Genomic DNA, 23,861 nt, shown 5'->3' on the forward strand with positions numbered 1-23,861 from the left:
ATGGCAGAAACAGAGAACAAATAATAGGAACATAATTAGCATAGCTGCTGTTCAAACCAAGCAAAGAAAGATTATTTCAGATATATTTGATCAGATATCACTGCAGTAAAAGTTTATGAGATGCATTATTTGAATGCTTGGCTAAAAAGATGTGTCTTTAATCTAGATTTAAACAGAGAGTGTGTCCCCGATCTCCGAACGTTATCAGGAAGGCTGTTCCAGAGTTTGCGAAAAAGCTCTACCTCCTTTAGTGTACTTCGCTATCCTAGGAACTACCAAAAGTCCAGAGTTTTGTGACCTTAGGGAGCGTGATGGATTGTAGCGTGATAGAAGACTAGTTAGGTACGCAGGAGGTAAACCATTAAGGGCCTTATAGGTAATATTTAGTAATAAATATTTATAAGTAATATTTTGTAGCTGATGCGGAACTTAATAGGTAGCCAGTACAGAGACTTTAAAATTGGGGTAATATGATCATATTTTGTTGACGTGGTAAGGACTCTAGCAGCTGCATTTTGGACTATCTGTAGTTAGTTTATTAAAGATGCAGGACAACCACCTAGTAGTGCATTACAATAGTCCAGTCTAGAGGTCACGAATGCATGAACTAGCTTTTAATGCATCAGAAACACAGGTAACATGTTTTCTAAGAAGGAAGAATGCCATTTTTGTAACACGAGAAATAAGATTTTCAAAAGACAAGTTGCAGTCTAATACAACACCCAGACTTTTGACTGTAGTGGAAGTAACAGTACATCCGTCTAGTTGTAGATTGTAAGCCAAGAGATTCTGTGTACTGTTTTTTGGTCCAATAAGTAATATCTCTGTCTTATCTGAATTTAATAGAAGAAAATTATTGGTCATCCAATCTTTTACATTTTTAACACACTCTGTTAACTTTGTTTCATCTGGTCATGTTGAGATATATAGTTGAGTATCATCAGCATAACAATGGAAACTAATCCTGTAAATCTGGCATATGACTGAGCATTAAGGAGCAGAGATCTGCTGCGGAGTCATGCTTTATGAGCTAATACAAACTAGTTATCATAATGCATGAAACAATCCTTTAAACCAATAAGTTTTGCTGTAGTTTATGCACAGGCAGATCCACATCTGTATAAATGGATGGAGTCAGTACACATCCAGAGATATAAAAGCTAAATATGAATACATTTTCAGGCCTTTTAATCCACCTCAGTTGATTTCCAAGAAGACTGGCATGCTCTTAATGCAGATGAACATTTAAAATTATACTTGAATAAATGTACACTTGAAAAAATCTTTGAGACGTTTCTCCAGACATTTATTAACCCATTCAAACAAGGTAAAGAAATCAATGCACCACTATTAAAAAGAAACAGCTAATAAAAATAACACACCAATTACACCAATGTCATGAAAAGAAAACGACGACTGGGAAACATTAGCAAGGATGCCTTTTTTTTTTTAACAACATAAAGCAAAAGAAGCTCTTTCGCATTCAAACACATAGTGGTTCTATGAAGATTGAACAGCTGAACTAAGTCTCAAATGATGATGATAATTCAATCAGACGAATATAAACTGCACTGGTGTGTCAAGCAGGTCTACAGTGTCTGCACATCCTTTAATGTTCACATACACGTCATGTGTAAAGAGTCAACACATAGCCACAAAATAAATAAACCAGTTTAATTTTCAGCGCTGAAATATTCTGCTGAGGATCACACACAGGACTACAGAAAACAAGCTCAAGGAGTTTAAATAACTCATACTTTGTATAAAAACCTTCCGACGTGAGTCCCAGTGTGCAAGGAGGACGGCCGGTGGGCGTTACGAGCCCACGCGGGTCGTAGTGGTTTTCTTGTCTGAGAAGAAGCTCCTGAGAAGAACCACCTGACTGATGCTGACCACCAGCAGGATGAAGGCCTCCCCGATGGACCAGAACGCCACTCTGGTGTTCAGATCTTCCGCTCGACTGCGGCCCTGAGCCTCTCGCAGACGGAAATGCGTTTGATAGTCGATCACAGACTTCAGGGCCTCGTGAATGGACACGCAGGCCGACTCCATCTGAAACAGAGCAGCATTATTAGATGCAACACACGTTTTCAGCAGCTAATGGCTCACGTCTGCTTTATATCAACTGACAACCCCACGTCAGATCAGACTGGATGATCAAACTATCAGATCAATGGATGCAATTCCTCACCTGCGTTAAAGCCGTCACTCTGTTCTCATTGGGAAAAAGCGGAGGGTCGTCGCCGACTTGAAAGTCAAAGTAGACGGTTTTGTGTGTAAAGGTGGAGAACTCGTTGCTGAAGCAGAACTTGTACGTGCCGTTTCTGGAGGCGGTGAAGGTGAAGCTGTCGTACTGTTTCTTCATCTCTTTATAGAGGACCGTCCCATCCGGATCCTCCAGACGACAGTCCACATCGTAGTGACCGCCAGTGACCACCTGCAGAAAGAAACACAGCCCACGCGTGAAACGACTCGACGCTCACATTTCCTGACAAAACTGCCAGACTCCAAATATTAACACTGCAAATGTGGGACTGGAGGAAACAGCTACACTGTTGAATCCCAAACTTTAGTAATCAGGATTTCTGCAAATGTAAGACTTTTTAAAGGCCACTTTAAGAAAATGTATATCTATTGAAGGAAACACAATACATCAATATGACGTCTAAATATAAATGTATAGAGAGCACAGCATGAGTTGCATTAGCAACAGTACAACAAAATGTAAATGAAATTAAATAAAATGAAAAATAGCTTAACTAGAATATTAGGGATGTAATGATATTATCAATATTGTGATATTGCAATAGCAAAACTGTCTCGATATTATAATGGTCACATGAAAACAATATAGGTCTTCCAGGCAAAGAGTGTAGATTTTTAAAATATCCTACAATAAAAGGTCTTTAAAGATGTGTTTTGGCCAGTGTTGCCAAGTCTGTGGTTTTCCCACGGAATTGGGCTACTTTAACACTGTTGCTGTGGGTTGTTTTTGATGTCCGTAGGTTGAAGTGACACCAATAATGTCATATTTAGCCCCTGAAATACAAAGTTACCAGGGGAACCCTGACCAAAAAATGGGTATTTCATTCCCCGGAAAGCAATTTTTAACCGGGGACCCCCTCAAAAGGCTATTGGTCTAGTTTTGAGTAGTAATCTCTTCATCAGGTCTGTTTTCACTGCGTTTCAAAGCAAAGCGAGCAAGGCGATCAGCTCCGGTGTTTTCCACACCTCAGAAAAGCTCTGTTCACAGTGAATGAGTGCAACTAGTTTATTGCAATGCTGTGAGTTTAGTGCATGTTCGCGTCCCTAAAATAAATGTGTATATACAGACTTCTGCATGCACACAAGAAACATTTTTGTTCACACACGTGCATGGGAATTTTTTGCATGTGTACGCATAATTTCTACTTTATGTAACCTATTATCTCTAATATTAAGGCCTAATGTCTAATTTAACAAATCCTCTGTGGCAGCACAAACAAATTAGGCTGTTCAAGGGTCTATAAAAAAGGCTTGTACTGTAAAAAAAACTTGGCTTTCGTTAGGGCAGTATGTCATATTTCCAGGCCTTGGGTCTCTTCAACGCATACTTTGTGGAGGCCAAGAAACCACACAGCGAAATGGGCTGATAGCACAATAGGCAGCTCAGTAATCATTGTCCTTTATGCTAAGTTTAATGGTTTCTCATGCACAGATAAAAGTCTGTATATTTTTTTATTTTTGCAAAGGACCTTGCCGGTCGCCTCTGGCTTGCTTAGTTGGGGACACTTTCTCTTAACACAATATTGCATTTTATTTTATTGTTTCTGATTAACTACCTTTACCTAAAAAGTGAGTGTTTACTGTTGCCTTTGGCATTGTTGATGTACTGTTTCCTATTTAATACTGTACAGCCGCCTTGTCACAATTCTGTATTGTTAAAGGCGGTATATAAATAAAGGTGACTTGACTTGACTTGACCTTGAGGCTATGTAATACTGTGCTAAGAATATGGTGAGAAGAAACCCAAAATGCTTATAACCTGCATTTTGTAGAATCAAAAAGCGCATATTTGACAATCACTAAAGAGTCACTAAACAGCTGCCATGAAATCTCACTTCTTGTATAATACATTTATTTTGATTAAAATCTTAATTTTCTATGATAAAAAAAATAAATAAGGGCAAAAGTCTGATAACACAAATATTTTTCCATACTCTGCTTTCTTTTTTCCATACTTTTCCAAACCCCGTAGGAACCCTGTTAGTTGTACTGGAAGATATTTTTTTACAGTGTACACAACACTTAAAGACATGACTTCATGAATTTCAGACTTTTTACTCTGAAATATCTGAACATTCTTAAATCACGATACGTTTCCTGGAGATGAAAAACGAAGATAAGCAGTCTTGTTTTCTGAGAAACTCATCAAAATAAGTTTATAAATAGAACATGAATGCGGAATAAAAACTTGTTTCCCTTTGAATTAAGTTGATTTTTCTGAGCTCATCAGCAGATATTTGTTCTAATTTGTGGAAGACATTTTAAGACCAGCATAAACCCAGGCTAGAGATGTTGTCTTATTTAATAACAACATCACTTCTACTGCTCTTACTATTAGTATTGTTTATTGCTGTTTGTTTAAAAACACTGTTCACTGCCACTCCAGTGATTCGAGAGCAGGTGCAACACTGCAGTAGTGCGCTATCAGACACCTCAGCATGACGTGTTTCTGACACTCATCGTCAGCACTACTGAACTGTACCTGGAACTCGAGCGTGCATTTGGTGCCGATGGTGATGTCCTCATAGAAGCACTGCTTGGCGTTGTCCGGCAGCTCGAAGGTGAGTTCCGACGCGCGGATCCATCCGAACATCAGCTGCACACACAGCAGCACAACCCAGGCCAACATGTTCTCCTGCAGGTCCGCTGAATGACCACTGGACAGACCTGCGCGACCGGACAGACAGCGATCAAACAATGAGAGAGAGAGAGAGAATTAGAGAGAGTTTGTGTGTGAGTGATTACTGTCAGAAACAACAGCTAGACAGTCTGTCAAAATCAAGTTTCAGATATTATTCTTGCATATGCAGCAGATAAATGAGGTTCGTGTTGTCGTTCGTCTCAATGTCCGACACGAACCCGGATGTCGATCGGCTCATCAAACGGCGGTTACGCAGACATGAGCTCGAGCTCAGCGTGTTTAAACACATCCATGAACGCAAATGCAACAAGATAGATCAATCTGCTGTTATTAATCATCAGCTTTACAGTTTAGAACGATGGATAGTGATGAGTACGGCTTACCTCGAGAGCGAACCGGAAGCAGGAAGTTATTTGACGGGTGACATTGCACGTACGTGCGTGACTACGTCACAGAGCGTCACCGTTCAAATTTTGCTTGGGAAATTTCATTTGAAACCACCGAACTGCATTGTGTCTGTGTTTGTTGAGCTTTATTAATAAAAAAATAGATTTGAAACCGTTGTTTCCTCTTTTTATTAAAAAGTTTAATAAAGTGGTTAAAGCAATTTCACCTCGATTAATTCACCTTGTTAAAAATCACTAAGTTATATTTAATCCAAGGAGTTCGGTTGTTTCTCTGATCTGCTGTTATTGGAAGATGTTGATGTGTTGGACAAGAAATGTAATAATAGGCATGTGCGGCAAATTTTTCGATTTAAAAGGAAAATTTCTTCAAGAGGAAAGTAACTTCCTCTTGAAGAAATTTTTCTTTTAAATGGAAAAAAAAAAATTGTGCATACTTTAAGTTCTACTGGAGGTCCTTGGTTGATAATATAGACTGAAAAAGAACCTAGGCCCTCATTTATCAACAGTGCGTGCGCACAGATGTGTGCGTAATGAGTGTGTAAGAACAGTTTCACGCAAAGTGTGAGATTTACCAACTTGTACTTACATAGAAAATATATCTTGTTAATTCTAATGTTTTTAAATATTTGGACGTTGACAGGTCATGTTCATTTTGCAAACAAGCAGAGGAGACTTTAGTACATCTGTTTTTGATTGTCCTTTATCCAAGCCATGGTGTGACGTAGGTTCTCATATATTTGATTCTAACAATGTTGTACACTCCTTTAGTTTAAAATATGTTATTTTTTACTATAATAATACTAAAAATAAAGCCATGGAACATACTATGATTTGTATATAACAAACAAACATTTGCAAATAGTTACCTATCCTATTAAAACTGAATTAAACTCACTTCAAAAATCTCTTCTTATAAAAAATCCTATATAAACTAAAAACCCCTAAGATTCCTGAAATATTATACAGAGGTATATAAAGAAAAACTGTGTATTTAGATGCTTTTCTTATGTGTGATTGTTTGAATATCTTTGTAATGTCACTGTAATGTCATTGACATTCTGGTGTTGTCGTTGTTGTTTTTGTAACAATTTTTAATGTGTTAACAATGTGTATGCAGTTGTGTTTAATTTATAACTATTGGTCACTATTTTATGGATTCTTATATGATCTCTTGGCTATGTTCTTCTTGTATTGAAGCATTAATAAAAAATAAAGCATTTGAATGAAGCAAACAGCCATCAAATAATGTTTTGTATAGATTTTAACATATTTTCTGACAGAGAACACAAAAATCACATTTGCATGTCTGTTTCTACACATTCCTTACTTATATAGTCAAATAGTCATACATGGTGAACATAAAAACAGCCACACAATGACAAGCTTCATATATGCAGTGTTAGGGGTAACTAACGCAAGTTACATAATCAGATTATTTTTTTCAAGTAACTAAAGTAACACATTATGTTTTAATTTACAAGAATATATCTGAGTTACTTTTCCAAATAAATATGCCAGGTACTTTGTTTTATACCATTGACTGATTCAATGTTCTTCTTCTTCAAAAAAAACAAACAAAAAAAAACAGTGAAATGCAAACTCAGTATGTGATACAAACCTGCAATAATGAAATGTTAAATAACACAAATATCCTTTATGTATTTAATCCCATTTTATTAACCAGTGACTTTGCTGCTGACCCTTGATGATCCGATTCCAGCATACACTGTAAAAAACAAAAAACACAATTTGTTGAGTCTACTTAAAATAATTTGTTACCCTGCTGCCTTAAAATTTTAAGTTCAGTCAACTCAAATAAGTTTAGTCAACTTGAAATATTAAGTTGTACTAAGTAAAAACTTAGATATTTGTGTTTGTTAAACTTAACAGATGGGTAAGTAACCCAGCTGCCTTAAAAATTTAAGTTGAATCAACTCAAATATCTAAGTTGTCCTTTAGTATAATTTAACATTTCAAGCTGAATAAACTTTTTTTGGGTTGACTGAACCTAAAATTTTAAGGCAGCCAAGTTACAAATTATTCTAAGTTGACTCAACAAATTGTTTTTCAGAGCGTACTAATAAGCAAAAATGACTTGAGATAAACATTTGTGCTTCGTTGTTTTTTCTGCATTCTACTTTACAGACATGAATTTACATTTCCTTTAGCGTGAGGCTGAAGTTAATGATGTTAGTAAGTTTTTTTTTTTGTAAGTTTTTTTTTTTTTTTTTTTACGTTTGCCAAAAATATTACTTTTTATATTAAAAACAAACAAGCAAGCCCTGTCCAGATTTAAAAAGTAATGCAAAGGTAACAAACGCAGTAGAAGAGCAGTAGAAGTAATGCATTACTTTCCATAAAAAGTTAGTTACTTTTTTTAGTGAGTAACACAATATTGTACTGCATTACTTTTAAATGTAATTTTCCCCAACACTGTATATATGTGCTTCCAAACTTGACTGGTGAGATTGTGATTTCTGTTTCATTACTAAAGAAGATCATTTCCCAGTTTAGCACACATCACACATATTACAATGATAGATATTCATGAATATGCATGCATATCTGACAGATTTTGATAACTGAGGACGACAGAGCTCACACAGACAGAATGTTCAGAAAAGTGAGAGAGATTTCAACCACAATCATGTGTGTTTAGTTACACTGCACATTTTCAACAATTCTATTACTCTTGTGCCAAAACACCTGCAAGAAATCCAAATCTGATGTGAACAACAGAGATCTGATTGTGCTGTTTTGAAAAAAAAAAAAAATCATTGTAAACTAAAGCGAAAGCGACTGAGAGAAGTGTGTCTGGTGTGCATGTGTGTAATGATCTGAGACCTGCAGAAACTCTGTAGAAACATCTGCAGAAACATCTCCATCTCTGAGACAGATCAGACCAGCAGAGAGCAGCATTCAGCAGCCTTATGTTGTGATGATGTGGCATTTGAGCCTGTATTCTGCTGGTTAGTGAGTATTCATTCTCACAAACACACCGCCTGACTGCAGAAAACACCTCCATTCTCCACGACAGCCAATAAACAAAGTTGTGTAATGTGCTTTGCTTTATTACATAATATAGAGCATATTAATATAATTATAGATGTTTACCAGTGTGTGATGCTCTTTTGTTAGTGTGTGTGATGATGAAACTAGTGAAGACGCCGTGTGTTCTTGTGTCATCAGACAGTCAGTGCTGACGTTACGTAATTTGACTTTGTTTCACATGTGAATCTTGAGCATTAGACTCTGGATGAGTTAAAATCTCTCTGTTTTACTGCAATGTGAATTCATGTTACATTTACACTGGACACACAGTGTAAGGGTTAATGGGACACATTTACACTATCATAAAAAACATTTTCCATTCCATATACAAACAATAAAACCCCTGTCCTCACTGAAGGTTTCCTACAGCAGGTGTCTGTAGTCATCAGGGATTCACACAGGTTTCCCATCCTGAACTGTGAATCATCAGTCATTTTGTTGTTTGTGCACTATTTGTTTTTTCATCTGACCTTGTTAAAAACAAATCAAATGATATGATCCAGAGATCCAGACAAACCCACTGCTCATGATTTGAAGGTTTGCTGACGAGTCCTGCTGTTCATCAAGATTATTCCTGACCTCTCGTCTGCTCAGTGTCCTTAAAAGTCACATTTTTGTTTTGTGATTTTTGGAGCTGTGACTCTGTGATGAAGACGACTGGAATCCTCCTGTTTCCATTCGAATTCCTTTGTGGGAAAAATAGCTGTTTGTCTTATTAATGTCACTGTTACTCACATACCTGCAAAATTTGTAATGGTTTTACTGGTTATAATGGGACTTGTATTGGTTTTAATGGAAACTGTAATGGACCCTGTTGGTCTCTACGAGTTATTGGTCACCTTCTATTGGTGGCCTGTTAAAATCAATAAATCCTAATGGAATATGTCCCAAAACACACTACAGAAAACCATTTTTAATGGTTTTAATTAAAAGTTGATGGTTTGCAATGGTATTTGTAATGGAAACCATTAGAATTTTCTGTGATAGTTCTATTGGTTTTTTCAGCAGGGTTATGAGACACACAGACACACAATGACTGTTCCATATCAGACCATATCCACACACACACACACACTGGTATTCTTGTCACTATGGGTTCATTCCATAGGTGTAATGTTTTTCTAAAACACAAACTGTATTTTCTATCCCCTAACCTTACACCTAAACCTACCCCTCACACGAAACAGGCATTTTTACATTCTCAAAAACACCATTTAGTGTGTTCTTTAAGCCATTTGTTTTATGAGGACAACATAACATTCACAAACCACGTTTATGATGTAAAACCAATGTCATTATACACATTTGTGTCCTTGTAAACCATATAAACCTACACATGCACACACACACAGCTTATCTTACTCTGTTGTGAATATGTTCATTACCAGTAATGGAGAAAGTTACTTTTAAATATAATGCATTACAATATTGCATTATTCCTTTAAAAAAGTAACTAACTGCATTACTTTTTTTATGGAATGGAAAGTAATGCATTTTTTAATGCATTTGTTACTCCTGCGTTACTTTTCTCATCTGGGCTGTGCTTTGTTTGTTTTATATACAAAAAACAAATAGAACATTTAAATATAAAAGCCCTTTCACACCAAAAGTAAAATGAATGAGCCTCAGGCTGAAGGGAAATGTGTTTGAATTGGATCATCGAAGGTCAACAGCAAAGACATTGTTAAAAAAAATGTGACCCTGAAGCACAAAACCAGTCTTAAAGAAACAGTTCACCCCAAAAATTAAGATTTGCTGACAATTTACTCATCCTCAGGCTTTTCAAGATGTAGATGAGTTTGTTTCTTCATCAGATTTGCAGCATTACATCACCGTCTCACCAATGGATGTGAATGGATGCCATCAAAACAGCTAATAAAAGTCCAAACAGCTAATAAAAACATCACAGTGATCCACAAGTAATCCACACCACTCCAGTCCATCAGTTAAAATCTTGAGAAGACAAAAGCTGAAACAAATGAATCAATAATACAATTTTAACATTAAACCATCACTTCTGGCCAAGTCCATATTCTTGCTGTCACATCAAAATCCACCCACATATTTGTTTAGAGCTCTTTTGGACTATTTTAGCTTGTAAACAGTGCTTGATTTGTGCATATTTCCCACCTGATTCAGATAAACAGACTTTTTCAATACTGATCAAGGACTCATTTTAGCCAAAAGTAACAGTTTGAAGTTAAAAACGTCTTAATGATGGATTTGTTTCAGCTTTTGTCTTCTCAAGATGTTAACTGATGGACTGGAGTGGTGTGGATTACTTGTGATGTTTTTATCAGCTGTTTGGACTCGAATTCTGACGGCACGCATTTACACCCATTAGTGAGCAGGTGAGGGAACGACACATTTCTACAAATCTGATGAAGAAACAAACTCACTTACATCTTGGATGGCCTGAGGGTGATTAAGTTTTCAGCAAGTTTTCATTTTTGGGTGAAGTGTTCCTTTAAGTATCAGGGGTGTATTTGTAGCAATAGTCAACAATACATTGTATGGGTTAAAATTATACATTTTTTTTATGCCAAAAATCATTAGGATATGAAGATCATGAAGATATTTTGTAAATTTCCTACTGTAAATATATTAAAACTTAATTTTTGATTAGTAATATGCATTGCTAAGAATTTCATTTGAACAACTTTAAAGGTGATTTTCTCAATATTTTGATTTTGATTTTTTATTTTTTTTTGCACCCTCAGATTCCAGATTAGATAGTTGCATCTCAGCCAAATATTACAGCCAAATACGTGAGGGACATTTGTGTTGTGTTAACATTTAATTTTTGCAAATTTGTGTCATATCTGAGTTTGCATTTCACTCTTTTTTAATCATTTTGTGGAATACTGAATCTGAGATGAGTAAATTCATGCTGACTTTTAGTCTAGAACTACAGTATCATCACGTTTACACAGCGCACACAACACCTCTGTACTTACTCCCAATTTCTCTCAATATGTGGCCAGGAGAGCTGTCAGTCAATACATGAGAAAAAACTGACCTAGATATTTTCTTGTAAAATAAAAAGGAATTCATTAATTTAGTTACTTGGAAAAGTAATGTGATTATGTAACTCAAGTTACACACACAGAGCACGGATGATTTGACGGTTTTGTTAGCACACAAACAGTGTGAATGTTTATTCTTTCTGCAGATATGAGCAGATAAAAACGCTGAGAGCAGATCAATAAATATTTTCTGTTATCTCCTGATGCTGATGAGTTATTCCTATGTGTGGTTATTAATACGTCTTCTACCTTTGTTACTGTTTCTGTTTCTGTGATGTGCGTCCTGAGGAAGAGACAATGAAACGATAAACGCAGATAAATGCAGTCGTAACATTTTATGGGTGTTTTCACAGATATGATAGTGATGAAGGAGCTGAAAACATTCATTAGCAGCAGCAGCAGAACGAGGTTATAAACACATGAAAGCATGTCTAGCGACCTTTACAGCAGAGGTCACTGACAGACAAACAGTGCTCTGGTCCGGCGGGAACCACACGTCTGCGTCCCAGAGGCTCCGAGAGGACTTGTGGGTCATTCTTCTCGTGTTAATGTGGGGCAATACGTGACTGAATTCCTGTTCTGAGTGGGCTCAAGGTTCCTGCCATGTTGATTTTGTTGGCACGTTATTAATGCAGCGGGAGCGAGTCACACGAACCCGTTACGGGTCTTACGCAACTCCACCTTTGGAGAGATGACAAAAACAGCATTAATGCAAACGACAGAATCGCACTGAATAGAACCTTCCAGATGCTACAGGAAGTGAAGGATATCGTAAACAATGATAACATGTTGTAAAAAAATCTCCACCTACTTTAACTGCAAAACTTCAGTTCAGCTGCTGCATTAAATGGTTAGGCAAATTCATTACCATCTAGACCAGCAGGGGAAATGTATGAATAATTATTTACTGCAATGTAAACATGAACTATGTAACATTTACTGCACTGACATAGAAACTGTAGAGATTCTCATTCTTATTTTGTACACATTATAGATTATAAATCATTGTGTAATGATACCTGGTCGTTGTTTTATGAGTAATAATGAGAGATAATTGTGTTTGTTTGCTAGGGTTATGAAGAATGAGTTGATTTGATACTCTATTAAGTGTTCTTAGTGCATTATGAAAATGACATTTGGTCAGGAGAACTGTGTGAAGAGATTTTGAGTGAACTAAGTAACTGTATAGGAATCTGCACTTGTTTTTCACTTAGTTGCTGCTTCTCTGCATTATAATCCCTCTCATTTTCTCCCACAGCTGTGTGTTCACTCCTGGCCCTCAGCATGGAAAATATGATCTATAGGAGCTTCTTGAACGCCATGAGTGTGAATGAAGAATCTGGCAGATGCCGGCAGACGTGCATCAACATGAATCTCTGAGTCTGTTAGTTCAGGAACACTGAGAAACAGGTTGATCGGATCATGCAAGCTGATTTTAACCATTTAGACTGTGGCTTAAGGTGATAGTTCAGCCAAAAATGAAAAATGAAAAAAAAAAAAAAAAAAAAAAAAAAAAAAAAAAAATCATGTGTCATTGAGATGGTTTTTGTTCATATTTTGAATTAGATTTTTCAATTTTGTGTTCATGTTAGTTATTTTTTTGTCAGTTTTTGTCATTTTTATGCTTTTTTGTTGTTTTTAAATATGGCTATATAGTTTTTATTAATCTTTTATTTCTTTTAGTACATAAGCTAAATGAAAATGAGAAATGTTGTCTTGGAAGCCAGCTGAAATAAGTAAATTGTTTATTTTATTTTATTTTATTTCATTTTATATTTTTATTTCAACAAACAATAAATAAGTAAATAAAAGTTTTAGTATTAGTTAGCTGTAATAAGCCTGTGTTGGAGATTTGTTTTCTTTTCTCATTGACATTGCAGGTGAATAGGGTAAAAAAATTAACTAATAGTTATAAAATCAAATGTTTTTACTGAGGGAATTTTCTGTATTTCATTTTGTCACTCTATATTTCAGAAAACACTTAGAACAGACAGAATACAGTATATTTTCCTAATTTTGGGGGGAATAAAATGTTGTATATAATCAAGCAAGTTATATATGAACAAATCCCTCTGTAAAAACCTTCAAGATATTGACAGGAATAAAAATGTAAAGTTTGGTGTGTGTGTAAGCGCTACTGAAGTGGAGATTTATGGCTCAGTGTAGAAGAAAAAACTCATTTTGAGAAAACAGCCCTTAAAAATATGTATTGTAATTGAAATCTATTGACACAACGAGATAAAGTGCTATAAAAGTCTTTCCACTAGTGTGAAAAAATACTTGATGAAAAACCAAAAAGCCCCAAATCTCAAACTTGACAGTGTTTTTGCCTGCAGTGTCTCCCCTTAAGCAAACATACATTCAAGTGTGACTGTAATGTGTCAAGACACTAGATTTGATTGCCTGGGAAAGCAAGAACTGATAAGCAGTGTGGGAAGGTTACTTAGGAAATGTAATAGGTTACAGATTACAAGTTACTCTATTTAAAATGTAATAAGTAGTGTAACTTTTCAATTACTTTATTAAAGTAATGTAACTTATTACATGTGATTACTTTTCTGAATTTCTATTTTCAACTGTTAATCGTTTTGAAACATTTAAACCAGGCAGAGTTAACCTTACAGTAGCCTTACACTCAGCACTGATTACTGTCAGACTTTCAAAATCTGTTGCTAGTAAGTGGCAAGTTGACAGAATTAAGAAATTGTACACATAATATTGAATTGAGATTTAATATTTTATTAACTAACCAAATGCAAAGCTTGCACCAGGAAAAACTATCAAACGTATAGCGCTGACTTAAGTTGCCTGGATGAGTCTGTGTTATTAGCTTTTACCAGCTGTTATCAAGAAATAACATACTTCGGAATGCCACGACTGAACAATCAGAATGAAGCATTCCACAGAGCCGTGTAATAATTTAATTTAAAGCACAGCCATCACAAATTCAGATTTAACACCTCTTATTTACTTTGAGATCATTCTGAGGTTAAATACAGGTTTGAAATTATAACAAAAAGTAGTTTAATAGCTATGATGCTGGTTTTAAAATCAAATGTTTGCAGTTATGACAGAATGAAACACTGGCATTTAACAATGCCTTGGAAAAAACAATTCATCTTAAAAAATAAAGTATACGCATAAACCCAAATAGGAATTAAAAGTGTTATCGAATATTCTGTGTCCTAAACTCCTGAAACATTTTAGAGCAGTCAATGCAATTTATGAAAGAAGTCAATTAAATCTGTATGTGTGTGTGAACATATTCAGACGTAACCCCCTTTGTAATCATTAACATTTTCAAAAGTAACTTTAATTTAATTACACATTTTTTCTCAGTAACTGTAACTATTTACAATTCCATTTATTTTGTAATTAAATTACGTTATTCCGTTACATGTAACTAGTTACTCCGCAACACTGCTGATAACATGAATAACTTTAATGCTGAAGGATCGGACAATCCTCAAATGCAAACTGTGTGTTTTGCCTCAGAGCAACCATACATTTGTGTTGTATTTTGCTTTCTTTCTTTATTCTTCATTCATTTATTCATTTATGATCATTAAATCATTTTATTATTCCATTTAATCATATAATCATTTATAATAATCATTATAGTCATTTATATATTCATTTTATTGATTCATTAATTGATTAGTCATTTATATTATATTATAGTTGTTATTTATATATTTTTTTCATTGTTGTTTAGATTTATGACTGTGTGGTTTCAAGGGCTGTCTGTCTTCACGAATAAGATATACAAGGGAATGTTTACAGAAACACAAGGTTTATGGGATGTTGTTGTGAAGCAGTTTGGTATAACAATACTTGTTGGATTTGTGTTCTTCAGATGAAATCTGAGCATTGAGACATACGCAACTAAGACTATTCAATAAACTCTGCTCCTTTGTACCATCTTTACTTCGTCTCCTGCTTCTGCTCTTCACTATTGGCTTTTCCTCAGTCAACTTCTTGGCTGATAGAAGACTGTTAATAGTGTTTTGGGTATTTTGGGTACCTGACAAAATCTCCTGTTAACAGGGTTTGGGTATTAGACTACTCTGCTGACGAGTTGTTCTGTTACCAGACAAACTGATATTTTCTGACAGGATCTGGCATCCGGGACTGGATCTTAATTGTCTAGGCATGGAGACAGCGATCTAACAATGCAGTGTAATTCACTTTGGATAACATGTCATTTATGGTGTTGATGCAGAAAGCATGCAGATGAACTCAAACAACAATATTTGGGAAACACTTTATTTACTTCAACGTTAAGACAAAAACTAATTTCCAGCTAAGATTCAGGTCCATTTTAAATAAAAGCTCCAGAGACGGTATTTGTTCCACGAGACATCGATTACTGACAGCTAGATTGATACAAATAAACTCTTGGATGCAAATGTTGATCTGGAAATGGAGACGGGAGGCTGGCGATGATCAAACACGAGCGCTGCGTTTTTTGCCGAAGCGGGATGTTGTCGACGGAGGCCGATCGAGGACAGCGCTTTCATTCGAGCGCATAAACAGATTCTTCTCACAAATTACACACTTCAACCCGCAGCTCTCGTCCCGTAACCGTACAAAAGCGTGATTACACAGGTCACAGGCACACAGGAATGCTGGGAGAACAGCCTCTTCTCAACAACAAAGAGCAGATTGACACGCAGCTCAACTAATGCGTCTATTCAGACCTTCGGCCTCGTTTGCCAGCGCTAAACTAGGCCACGATTAAGAGACTTGAATTACGGGCAAGACCCTCTTCCCACTGTCCTTTGCAAATCTTAAAAAGAGTTATAAACATCACTGCGGTTTCAATTTAATGTGGAAATGTCGTCGTGGCTCCCGCCGTCTCAGTTGTTCTCCTGTGAAATGGTGGTTTCCTGCAAGAAAACAGAACAGAAGCGGTCAGAAGAAAGCACGAGCTCACAATTAACAGATAGAGAGCGGGTGAGAGGGGTTTGCGCGGCCCGATTGGAGGCTCGGTATCTCATCTGATCAAAGTGCAGGTTGATGTTGAAACTATTCTGTCCAGACAGCGCTTTGGTCAAGGTAAACTTATGCAAGCGCTGAGTGCAGATAAGTACAGTGTGTTTGGCAGATCTGGAGCACATGTGGAACGCATTATAACCTCCATACATCAGCAGGAGCCAATGGACACCGAGCAGACGTTACGTCACTACAAGCGCTTCGAGGCTGGAACGCGCCAGAGGTGGAGGAATGTTGGCTGTGCCCAGAGAACATGCAGTTCTTTCTGACTGAACACAACACAACATCTCAGCAAACATCTTTACTGAATGGGAATTACCGCACTGAGTAATAGACAATGATAACAGTCCTCAACGCTTATCTGCAGATCAACAAATATTAACTCTAAATAACTACACTGTGTTTTAGGATTCATTTACATACTTCACCCTATTATTGTGTGTGTGTGCGTGTTTTTTTGCTTTCATGTTAATTTCAGTTAAAAATACAGTCATTTTTTTTGTCATTTTTATTAGTTTTTCTCGTTTTGTTGTTTGTTGAGTTATTTTAGTACATCAAACTAAATTAAAATAAATGAAAATGAGAAAATGGTAACTTGCTGAAACAACAGAAGTTCAAGATTTTATTTTATTTCAGTCAGTTTTGGTAAGTCTCTAAAAAGAGATTACATCTTCAATAGTGTAATTAGATTACTGTACAAATTACTCTCTCCAAAAACTATTATTTAATTTTAAAGTACTTTCTATCAATCAAGTTACCCTAGTGAAAAATAAATATACTACAATGTATTTAAAATACATTTATACAACAAGTATACTACAAATACATTTACATATTATGTACTTAAAAATACCTTCTAATTGTACTTTTAGTATACTAAACTGGTATATTTAAAGTCTGCTAAATTGGAACAACCCATTTTGTACTTTATGCACTTTAATTGTGAAGTCCAACTAAAGATATACTTAAGTATATTTGATTGTACTAAAGTGGAACTATTGCAAGTACACTTTGAATAATATCAACATTTAATTGCGAAAATCATATATTCCTCATTAATAGTGACATTAAAACATATTTTAGGCTGAATATTAATATAAAGAAAAAAAAAAATTAAAAAAATATTAAGAGATATTTTCAGTGCTGATAGCCTTGTGGGCAGCGCGCCGACATACAGCGTCTTTGCGCTCATTTCGTATTTAATGCACTTTAATTGTGCTGAAGTGCAACTACAGATATACTGAATTATATTTCATTGTGCTAAAGCGGAACTATTGCAAGTATACTTTAGGTACACTTTAAATATTTTGCATTTAAAGATTGATATTATTTAGATCATACAATTCTCATCAGTAGTGACATTAAAACACATTTTAGGCTTACTGTTAAGAAATGTACATTGAATAAAATAAATTAATTAAAACGTACTTTTTTTCATTAAGTAAGTTTTTAACGATCTTTCAGTAAATATTTTAATAGACTTGAACTATACTTAGTATAAAATAAATGCATTTTAAACCTACTACTTTTTTCACTAGGGTAATGATGCTAGGTTAGACAGTTCTTTTAATTCTTTCAAATAAATAACAGATAACTACATACATTATTCTGGTCACACTTTAGATTAGGGTCCAATTATCATTATTATTTAACTATTAACTATGACTTTTGCCTTAATATACTCCTAAATACTGCTTAATAATACTTAGTAAAGTAGTTGTTAAGTTTCAGAATTGGGTAGGATTAATGATTTAGAATAAGGTCTTCAGAATAAGACATTAATATGTGCTTTTTAAGTAATAATAAACAGCTGATATCCCATATTCATGCTAATGATCAACTAGTTACACACTGGTTTGTAGTGCAAACTGTTTTACCATTTACTGCACTTCGATATTCTTCTCGTTATTTCCCTATGGCAGATAATGAACCGGACGTCTAACACATTACCAGAAAACAGCTTACTTCCGCATTGAAAGATAAGGTGGATACACAGTATTAAGTTCAGTTACAAAAGATGTAACTGTAATTCACTTACAGAAAAAATAATAGTAATCCCTTACTTTACTTTTCCAAAGGAAAATCACAGTAACTAATTATTTAGTAAATGACACTGATTTCAGTTTACATTTGTTATATTTGAAGCAACAATTTTTTTTGTTGTTGTTGTTTTAGTTGGAAGTTCATATTTTTAAGCAAACATGCATTCAAGTATTGAGTGTTTCCATCCAAAGTTGTGAAATTAATGTGAAAAATTAAAATATGGCATAAAACATTTGTTAATGTTTTCAGTTGAACAAAATCATCACTTCCAAACTGGTGCAAAGCATCCAGCAAGTTTTGTTTGGATGCCTTATGTTTGTGAACACAGGTGATTAAACCAAATTATTCTGATGACAAACTTTCACTAATTTTAAATTATTAAAACAAAGTTTAAGATGCTTCCATCATATTTTATCAATCGTAGTTTACTCACATTTTCTTATTCACCTAAAATGAGTGCATCAGTTTTTTGGGGTTTTTTTTTTGCATGTGCATTTGAACATTTTATGCACATCTTGGCAGTATTTTTCTATGCAGCATCCCATAATTCACATAAAAACACATGGATGGTAACACATCCATCCATCTTTGACATGCAGACTTACGTAGGGCGTCCTATCTCCGAATTTGCTCCAGAAGGTCATCTTGACGGTGTTGCGATGTCCGGTGCGCTGGTCAAACGTCTGGCACGTCTGGAAGGGCGGGCTGTAGAGGTGCAGGCTGACGGCCGTCTCCGTATGGCTCACGTTCTCCACCCGATGCAGTCCGATGGAGTCTGAAATACACGCAGCGAATCGTTTGACTCTTGCACCAGTCAGCTGTTCTGATCACAGCAGTCTGATAAAACAGGGAGCGAGTGGATCATGTATGATATCATTAGCGTGTGTTGCTCTCACCGTTAATGTAGGCACACTGGTTCTCCAGCAGAACTTGCTGTGATTTCTGCACCATGCCACCGGGCTGCTTGCGGTCAGGCCATTCGAAAAGCGTCTCCTTCAGCTGACCCTGCAGGAGCTTCAGGAAGCAGTGCGAGTCTGTGTGATCGTGGATGCTGCTGCAATGGTGCCAGACACAGGCAAACTCAGAAATACAACACTCGCACTAATCATAGAAACAATGAGCATTTCTTTAGTACACTGTAAACACTGATCCCATCAGTAAATCATGGCAACATAGGCTTTTCTACTAATTTAACTCATCACAATAATTTATACAATTTCAACTTCAGTTTTTAAGTTAATATGGGTAAAAGATGAAATGAGTATCTGCATCAAATTAAAATGACACAAGAGATTTTATACACACAGAAAGCATTTAGAATGCAAGTCAAGTGTCTACTTTAAAATATGGGTGAAATAATGTAAAGAAAAAAAGAAATATACTTATTCCTGATATGCACTTATTAAAATATGTGACCCCGGACCACAAAACCAGTCTAAGGGTCATTTTTTTTTTTTAAATTGAGAATTGTTAGGATAGGACTATTTGGGGTAGAATATTTGGCTGAGATACAACTATTTGAAAATCTAGAGTCTGAGGGTGCAAAAAAAGTCTAAATATTGAGAAAATCGCCTTTAAAGTTGTACAAATGAAGTTCGTAGCAATATTACTAATCAAAACTTAAGTTTTGATATTTTTATGGTAGGAAATTTACAAAATTTCTTCATAGAACATGATCTTTACTTAATATTCTAATGATTTGTAGGATATTTTTGACCCATACAATGTATTGTTGGCTACTGCTACAAATATGTATATATGCTACATATGACTGATTTTGTGGTCCAGGGTCACTTATATCAAAGAATAAGTGATCACACTCAATTTTATGATATTTTAAATTATTAAAAACTTATTGCTGATTAAAAAAACCTAGTAGTTTGAAGGAAAGATTGGTAAAGATTTAAAATCACAATTAATTACTATTTTAGGGCTGAACTGTGATCCTTAAATAGAGTATATACCATCATTAATAATTCTGTATTAAATATGCCTGACGAGATGTTTTGGTATATAAATATTGTTTTCTGTAAATAATTGCATAAATATATATGAAGAGTTTATTTGCAAAAACAGAATATTCCGTTTTTTAAAATGGCCAAAAATCATGTTTTTATTATGTTATCATGTTATTATTGTGTTTTACTGAAATTGCATTGAGAATAATTTGAATGCATGATGAAAAAACATGATTTTTAAAAACTGTTAAATATAGACTTATATGTTTTTGCAAATTAACTAAGGCATTATTTTAAAAAATTAATTGAGCAGAACACATTCTAATTCTAATTCTATTGCAAAGCTAAATTAAACTGTAACTGTTTTGATGCTTGAAAACCCCTTTTAATTTTTGACCTTTATACCAGATTCATCTAGACAAGATTTTTTTTAAATCAAAATAGTTTAAATGATTCATACAGCCAATTTGATTATACTTAAAATGTAAGACAGCAACTAATCTTAAGTTTTTATGTTGACTTGGTGTCAACTCTAATCAAGACGTGCTGTTTTGTTTCTTATTTGTTCATATTCCAGTGATAATCGCTTATGTTTTATGAGTTGACAGCCTTGCTTTATCAGTAATTTAATCTGCGCCACTTTGCATTTATTAAAGGCTCTGGGTGTATTATCTGACTTTATGACCTTACTAATCACAAGACATTGGACTCTACTATCAGGCCATTATCTGTCTGTTAATATCTCTAATTTATTGACGCATGTTCAGTTATCGATCCACTCATGATTTCAGGTTTCTGCAGTTCAACAGGTAAATACAGACTGAGCACACCATGTCATTTCTACTACATGGATATTAGTGTGAATGAGCGGGTACCTGCCGTGCCCTTCACCCCAGCACAAAATCATCAGGTTGAACTTTCCATTTCCCTCATCCACAAGATTCCTGGTGTATCTATAAAAACAAAGTAAAGTGATTTTAATCAATCAGCTACATTAAAAGACTGGGAGGATCTTTTTTTTGCTCAACTTTCTTTCAAAAGTTCCTCCCTCCTGTATAGTAATTCATAATCCTTCATTATTACAATCACTGTTTATTATTGTTGCTGGTAAATGCAACACACCCTGCAGGCGTCACATCGGACATGAATACTATCAGTGGTAACTCAGTGGATGAGAATGTCCTACATCTCAGATGAACATCATCGAACAATCCAGAAAGCCGAAATGCAGGACTGTGTTTATCTGCGGGAATGTTTGATGAAACCGGAGGACTTGCTGAGAGCAGCGGGTGTGCGCCAGGAGCCGCGCTCTGATTGGCCCGCCTCATCCCCGCCCCCCGGCAGCGAAGCCACGCCCATTGGCAAAACACCAGCGGAGGAAAAACTTCAGTGAGCGGAGCGCATCGGCCTCGCGCATCCACTCACAAACCAGACAAAACTGGACATTTGATTCAAGTCGAGCTGTAGCAGGCCTATAATTAACGTTATACGATATCTACAAATGCTCTTCTCTCTGACTTAAGAGAAGAAAACTATTTGAGCGATGTTTGGAGTACAAACTGACTTGTACATGTTGATTGAAAACCCAAATCACGTTCAGCAAGTTTGCGTCAGCAGGCCTTTCTGTTTGTGTTTACGTCTGGATGCTTGGAGACAGATGGAAACGTTTGCAACATAAAATTAAAATTTTGCTTGTATTATTTTATTTTATTTGTATTTCCTAGGCATGTTAAAAGCAAACAAATAAATTAACAATCAACCTTTGTGATTATAAGCCTAATGCTTAACATTTACATGTCGACTGCCTAAAAAATATTCTGAGACAATATCATTAATGATAATAAAAATAATAATTACCTGTACTGGTCAAATTTGGCAAACTTCATCCACTCTTGAGGTTTACTTTCATACGATTCCATGATGTTCTGCACCTCCTCTACATTGACTTCGTCACTTTCAAAGATCTTGTGGAGAATTTTGATCAAATCATCCAGAGTTTCTGGCTTCATTACTTCGGTCTGCTCCATCTTCAGTGTTGTTGTGCTGTTTGAGTCTCACTGATGGAGTTCAAGCTTTTTATACATTCAGGAGAAGTTTAACGGACGCTACCACTGGCGCAGAAACGGTGGATCCGCGTACCGCAATCACAGCAATACTGTGCAAACTCTCATGTAAACGCACTTTAAGGTATGAACTGGATTTTATTAACGCATAACTAGTTTAACAAATAAATATACGAGAGACAATGTATATCATTTTTATTTATTTATTGATCTTTATCAACATGCCCCCCCCATTACAGTTTGGATTGACCCTCTTTATTCAATGGGTTCACTTTCCTCAAAACATTTGATTAACTTCATATTTACCTGACGCATAGAAAAAAAGATAAACACACATCAGGCATCTTTTGATGAAAAAAAACGTTTTTTTTTTTTTTTTTTTTTTTTTTTTTTTTATTATTATTATTATTTTTTTTTTGTCTGTTCACGTGCCACTCTCAAAAATTAATCAGATTCTTTAAGAGCTGCTCTGAAATTCTTAACATGAAAATCAGCCTAGCAGATGAACAAATGATTATTAACTCTCACATTATATTTAATTACTTGCATATTTAATTACTTATAAGTATTTGTTTTAGAACAACAGAATGTTATTCTGCGTTGTAAAGTGTTTCTACGTCGTTGAGTGTTTTCATACCATTTGTGGTCGAGCGCCATCATGAGGATCATGGTGAAATAAATCCAGTACATTTGAGGAGTAAAAACATTGAAAAACAAGTTTTTCATGCACACTCATAATGCCGTATTCTAAAAGGACTAAACTTTAGCTCGTCTAAAGATATGGGAGAAACAATCATTTCGAAGCTTTGAATCAACTGTATTGATTAAATTTATTATGCAAATTTGATCAAATGTAACTGTAAATGAAGCAATTGCTTTACAAAATGATTCAGTTTGGAGGCGCTCGAAGCTTGTTACGCTGGTGACGCCTGCTGGTCTGAGAGTGTAAATGCAAGTAAAACTCAGACAAACATGCATGAAAACAGCGTTTACGAACTCATCGAATGTTAAATGTATTACATGCAATTAACAATTAATCTAATACCATTAAATATTAAGTATCTGTAAAATATTTGCTCTTATATCTATTTTCAGGACTTTTGTTTTCTATGAATGGCTCAAACGATTCGCGAACCCGCTCAGTCCCGATCTGAAACAAATGATTCGCGAACCTGTTCTGAAGTCCTGACTCAAATGATTCGCGAACCCGTTCTGAAGTCCTGATTAAAACCAAATGATTCGCGATCCCGTTCTGATGTCCTGATCTGATTGAAACGATTCGCGAACCCGCTCTTAAGTCCCGAACTGACTCAAATGATTTGCGAACCCGCTCAGTCCGGATCTGAAACCGGTTCCGATGTCCCGAACTGACTCAAACGATTCGCGAACCCGTTCTGAAGTCCCGATTAAAA

The 23,861-nt window shown here is 35.4% G+C and overlaps 2 protein-coding genes across 4 annotated transcripts; both read right to left on the reverse strand.

Annotated features, from left to right (window-relative positions):
* Positions 1–1,284: 1,284 nt before the first annotated feature.
* Positions 1,285–5,406, reverse strand: tmed7 (transmembrane p24 trafficking protein 7). 2 transcript variants are annotated; one of them, XM_051116303.1, is made up of 4 exons: positions 5,290–5,406; positions 4,748–4,932; positions 2,192–2,437; positions 1,285–2,052 (listed from the first exon to the last, which is right to left on the reverse strand). In XM_051116303.1, the coding sequence occupies exons 2-4, from the start codon at positions 4,892–4,894 to the stop codon at positions 1,816–1,818; spliced, it is 630 nt and encodes a 209-aa protein (XP_050972260.1). In that variant the 5' UTR covers positions 4,895–4,932; positions 5,290–5,406; the 3' UTR covers positions 1,285–1,815. The 2 variants fall into 2 exon arrangements, with proteins under 2 accessions (XP_050972260.1, XP_050972261.1); XM_051116304.1 differs by lacking the exon at positions 5,290–5,406 and adding an exon at positions 5,125–5,275.
* A 10,232-nt stretch (positions 5,407–15,638) lies between these two features.
* cdo1 (cysteine dioxygenase, type I) lies at positions 15,639–22,447 on the reverse strand. Of its 2 annotated transcripts, none has more exons than XM_051116302.1 (5): positions 22,244–22,447; positions 21,262–21,339; positions 19,325–19,482; positions 19,034–19,203; positions 15,639–16,279 (listed from the first exon to the last, which is right to left on the reverse strand). In XM_051116302.1, exons 1-5 carry the CDS (start codon positions 22,411–22,413, stop codon positions 16,250–16,252), a joined length of 606 nt encoding a protein of 201 aa, XP_050972259.1. In that variant the 5' UTR covers positions 22,414–22,447; the 3' UTR covers positions 15,639–16,249. The 2 variants fall into 2 exon arrangements, with proteins under 2 accessions (XP_050972259.1, XP_050972258.1); XM_051116301.1 differs by lacking the exon at positions 22,244–22,447 and adding an exon at positions 21,509–21,666.
* Positions 22,448–23,861: the final 1,414 nt, after the last annotated feature.

The sequence above is a fragment of the Labeo rohita genome, chromosome 8 (assembly GCF_022985175.1).
Source record: "Labeo rohita strain BAU-BD-2019 chromosome 8, IGBB_LRoh.1.0, whole genome shotgun sequence".
In the NCBI taxonomy this organism is placed as follows: domain Eukaryota; kingdom Metazoa; phylum Chordata; class Actinopteri; order Cypriniformes; family Cyprinidae; genus Labeo; species Labeo rohita.

Bases quoted from the DNA above. Each gene is read 5' to 3' on its own strand.
- cdo1 (XM_051116302.1), bottom strand. From the start codon at position 22,413: ATGGAGCAGACCGAAGTAATGAAGCCAGAAACTCTGGATGATTTGATC. The intron at 19,483-21,261 runs GTACCCGCTCAT...GCACCATTGCAG, and splicing joins TGGGGTGAAGGGCACGGCAG to CAGCATCCACGATCACACAG. The intron at 16,280-19,033 runs GTAAGTCTGCAT...GTTTTCTTGCAG, and splicing joins TCGGAGATAGGACGCCCTAC to GAAACCACCATTTCACAGGA.
- tmed7 (XM_051116303.1), bottom strand. From the start codon at position 4,894: ATGTTGGCCTGGGTTGTGCTGCTGTGTGTGCAGCTGATGTTCGGATGG. The intron at 2,438-4,747 runs GTACAGTTCAGT...TTCTTTCTGCAG, and splicing joins AATGCACGCTCGAGTTCCAG to GTGGTCACTGGCGGTCACTA. The intron at 2,053-2,191 runs GTGAGGAATTGC...GCTCTGTTTCAG, and splicing joins GAGTGACGGCTTTAACGCAG to ATGGAGTCGGCCTGCGTGTC.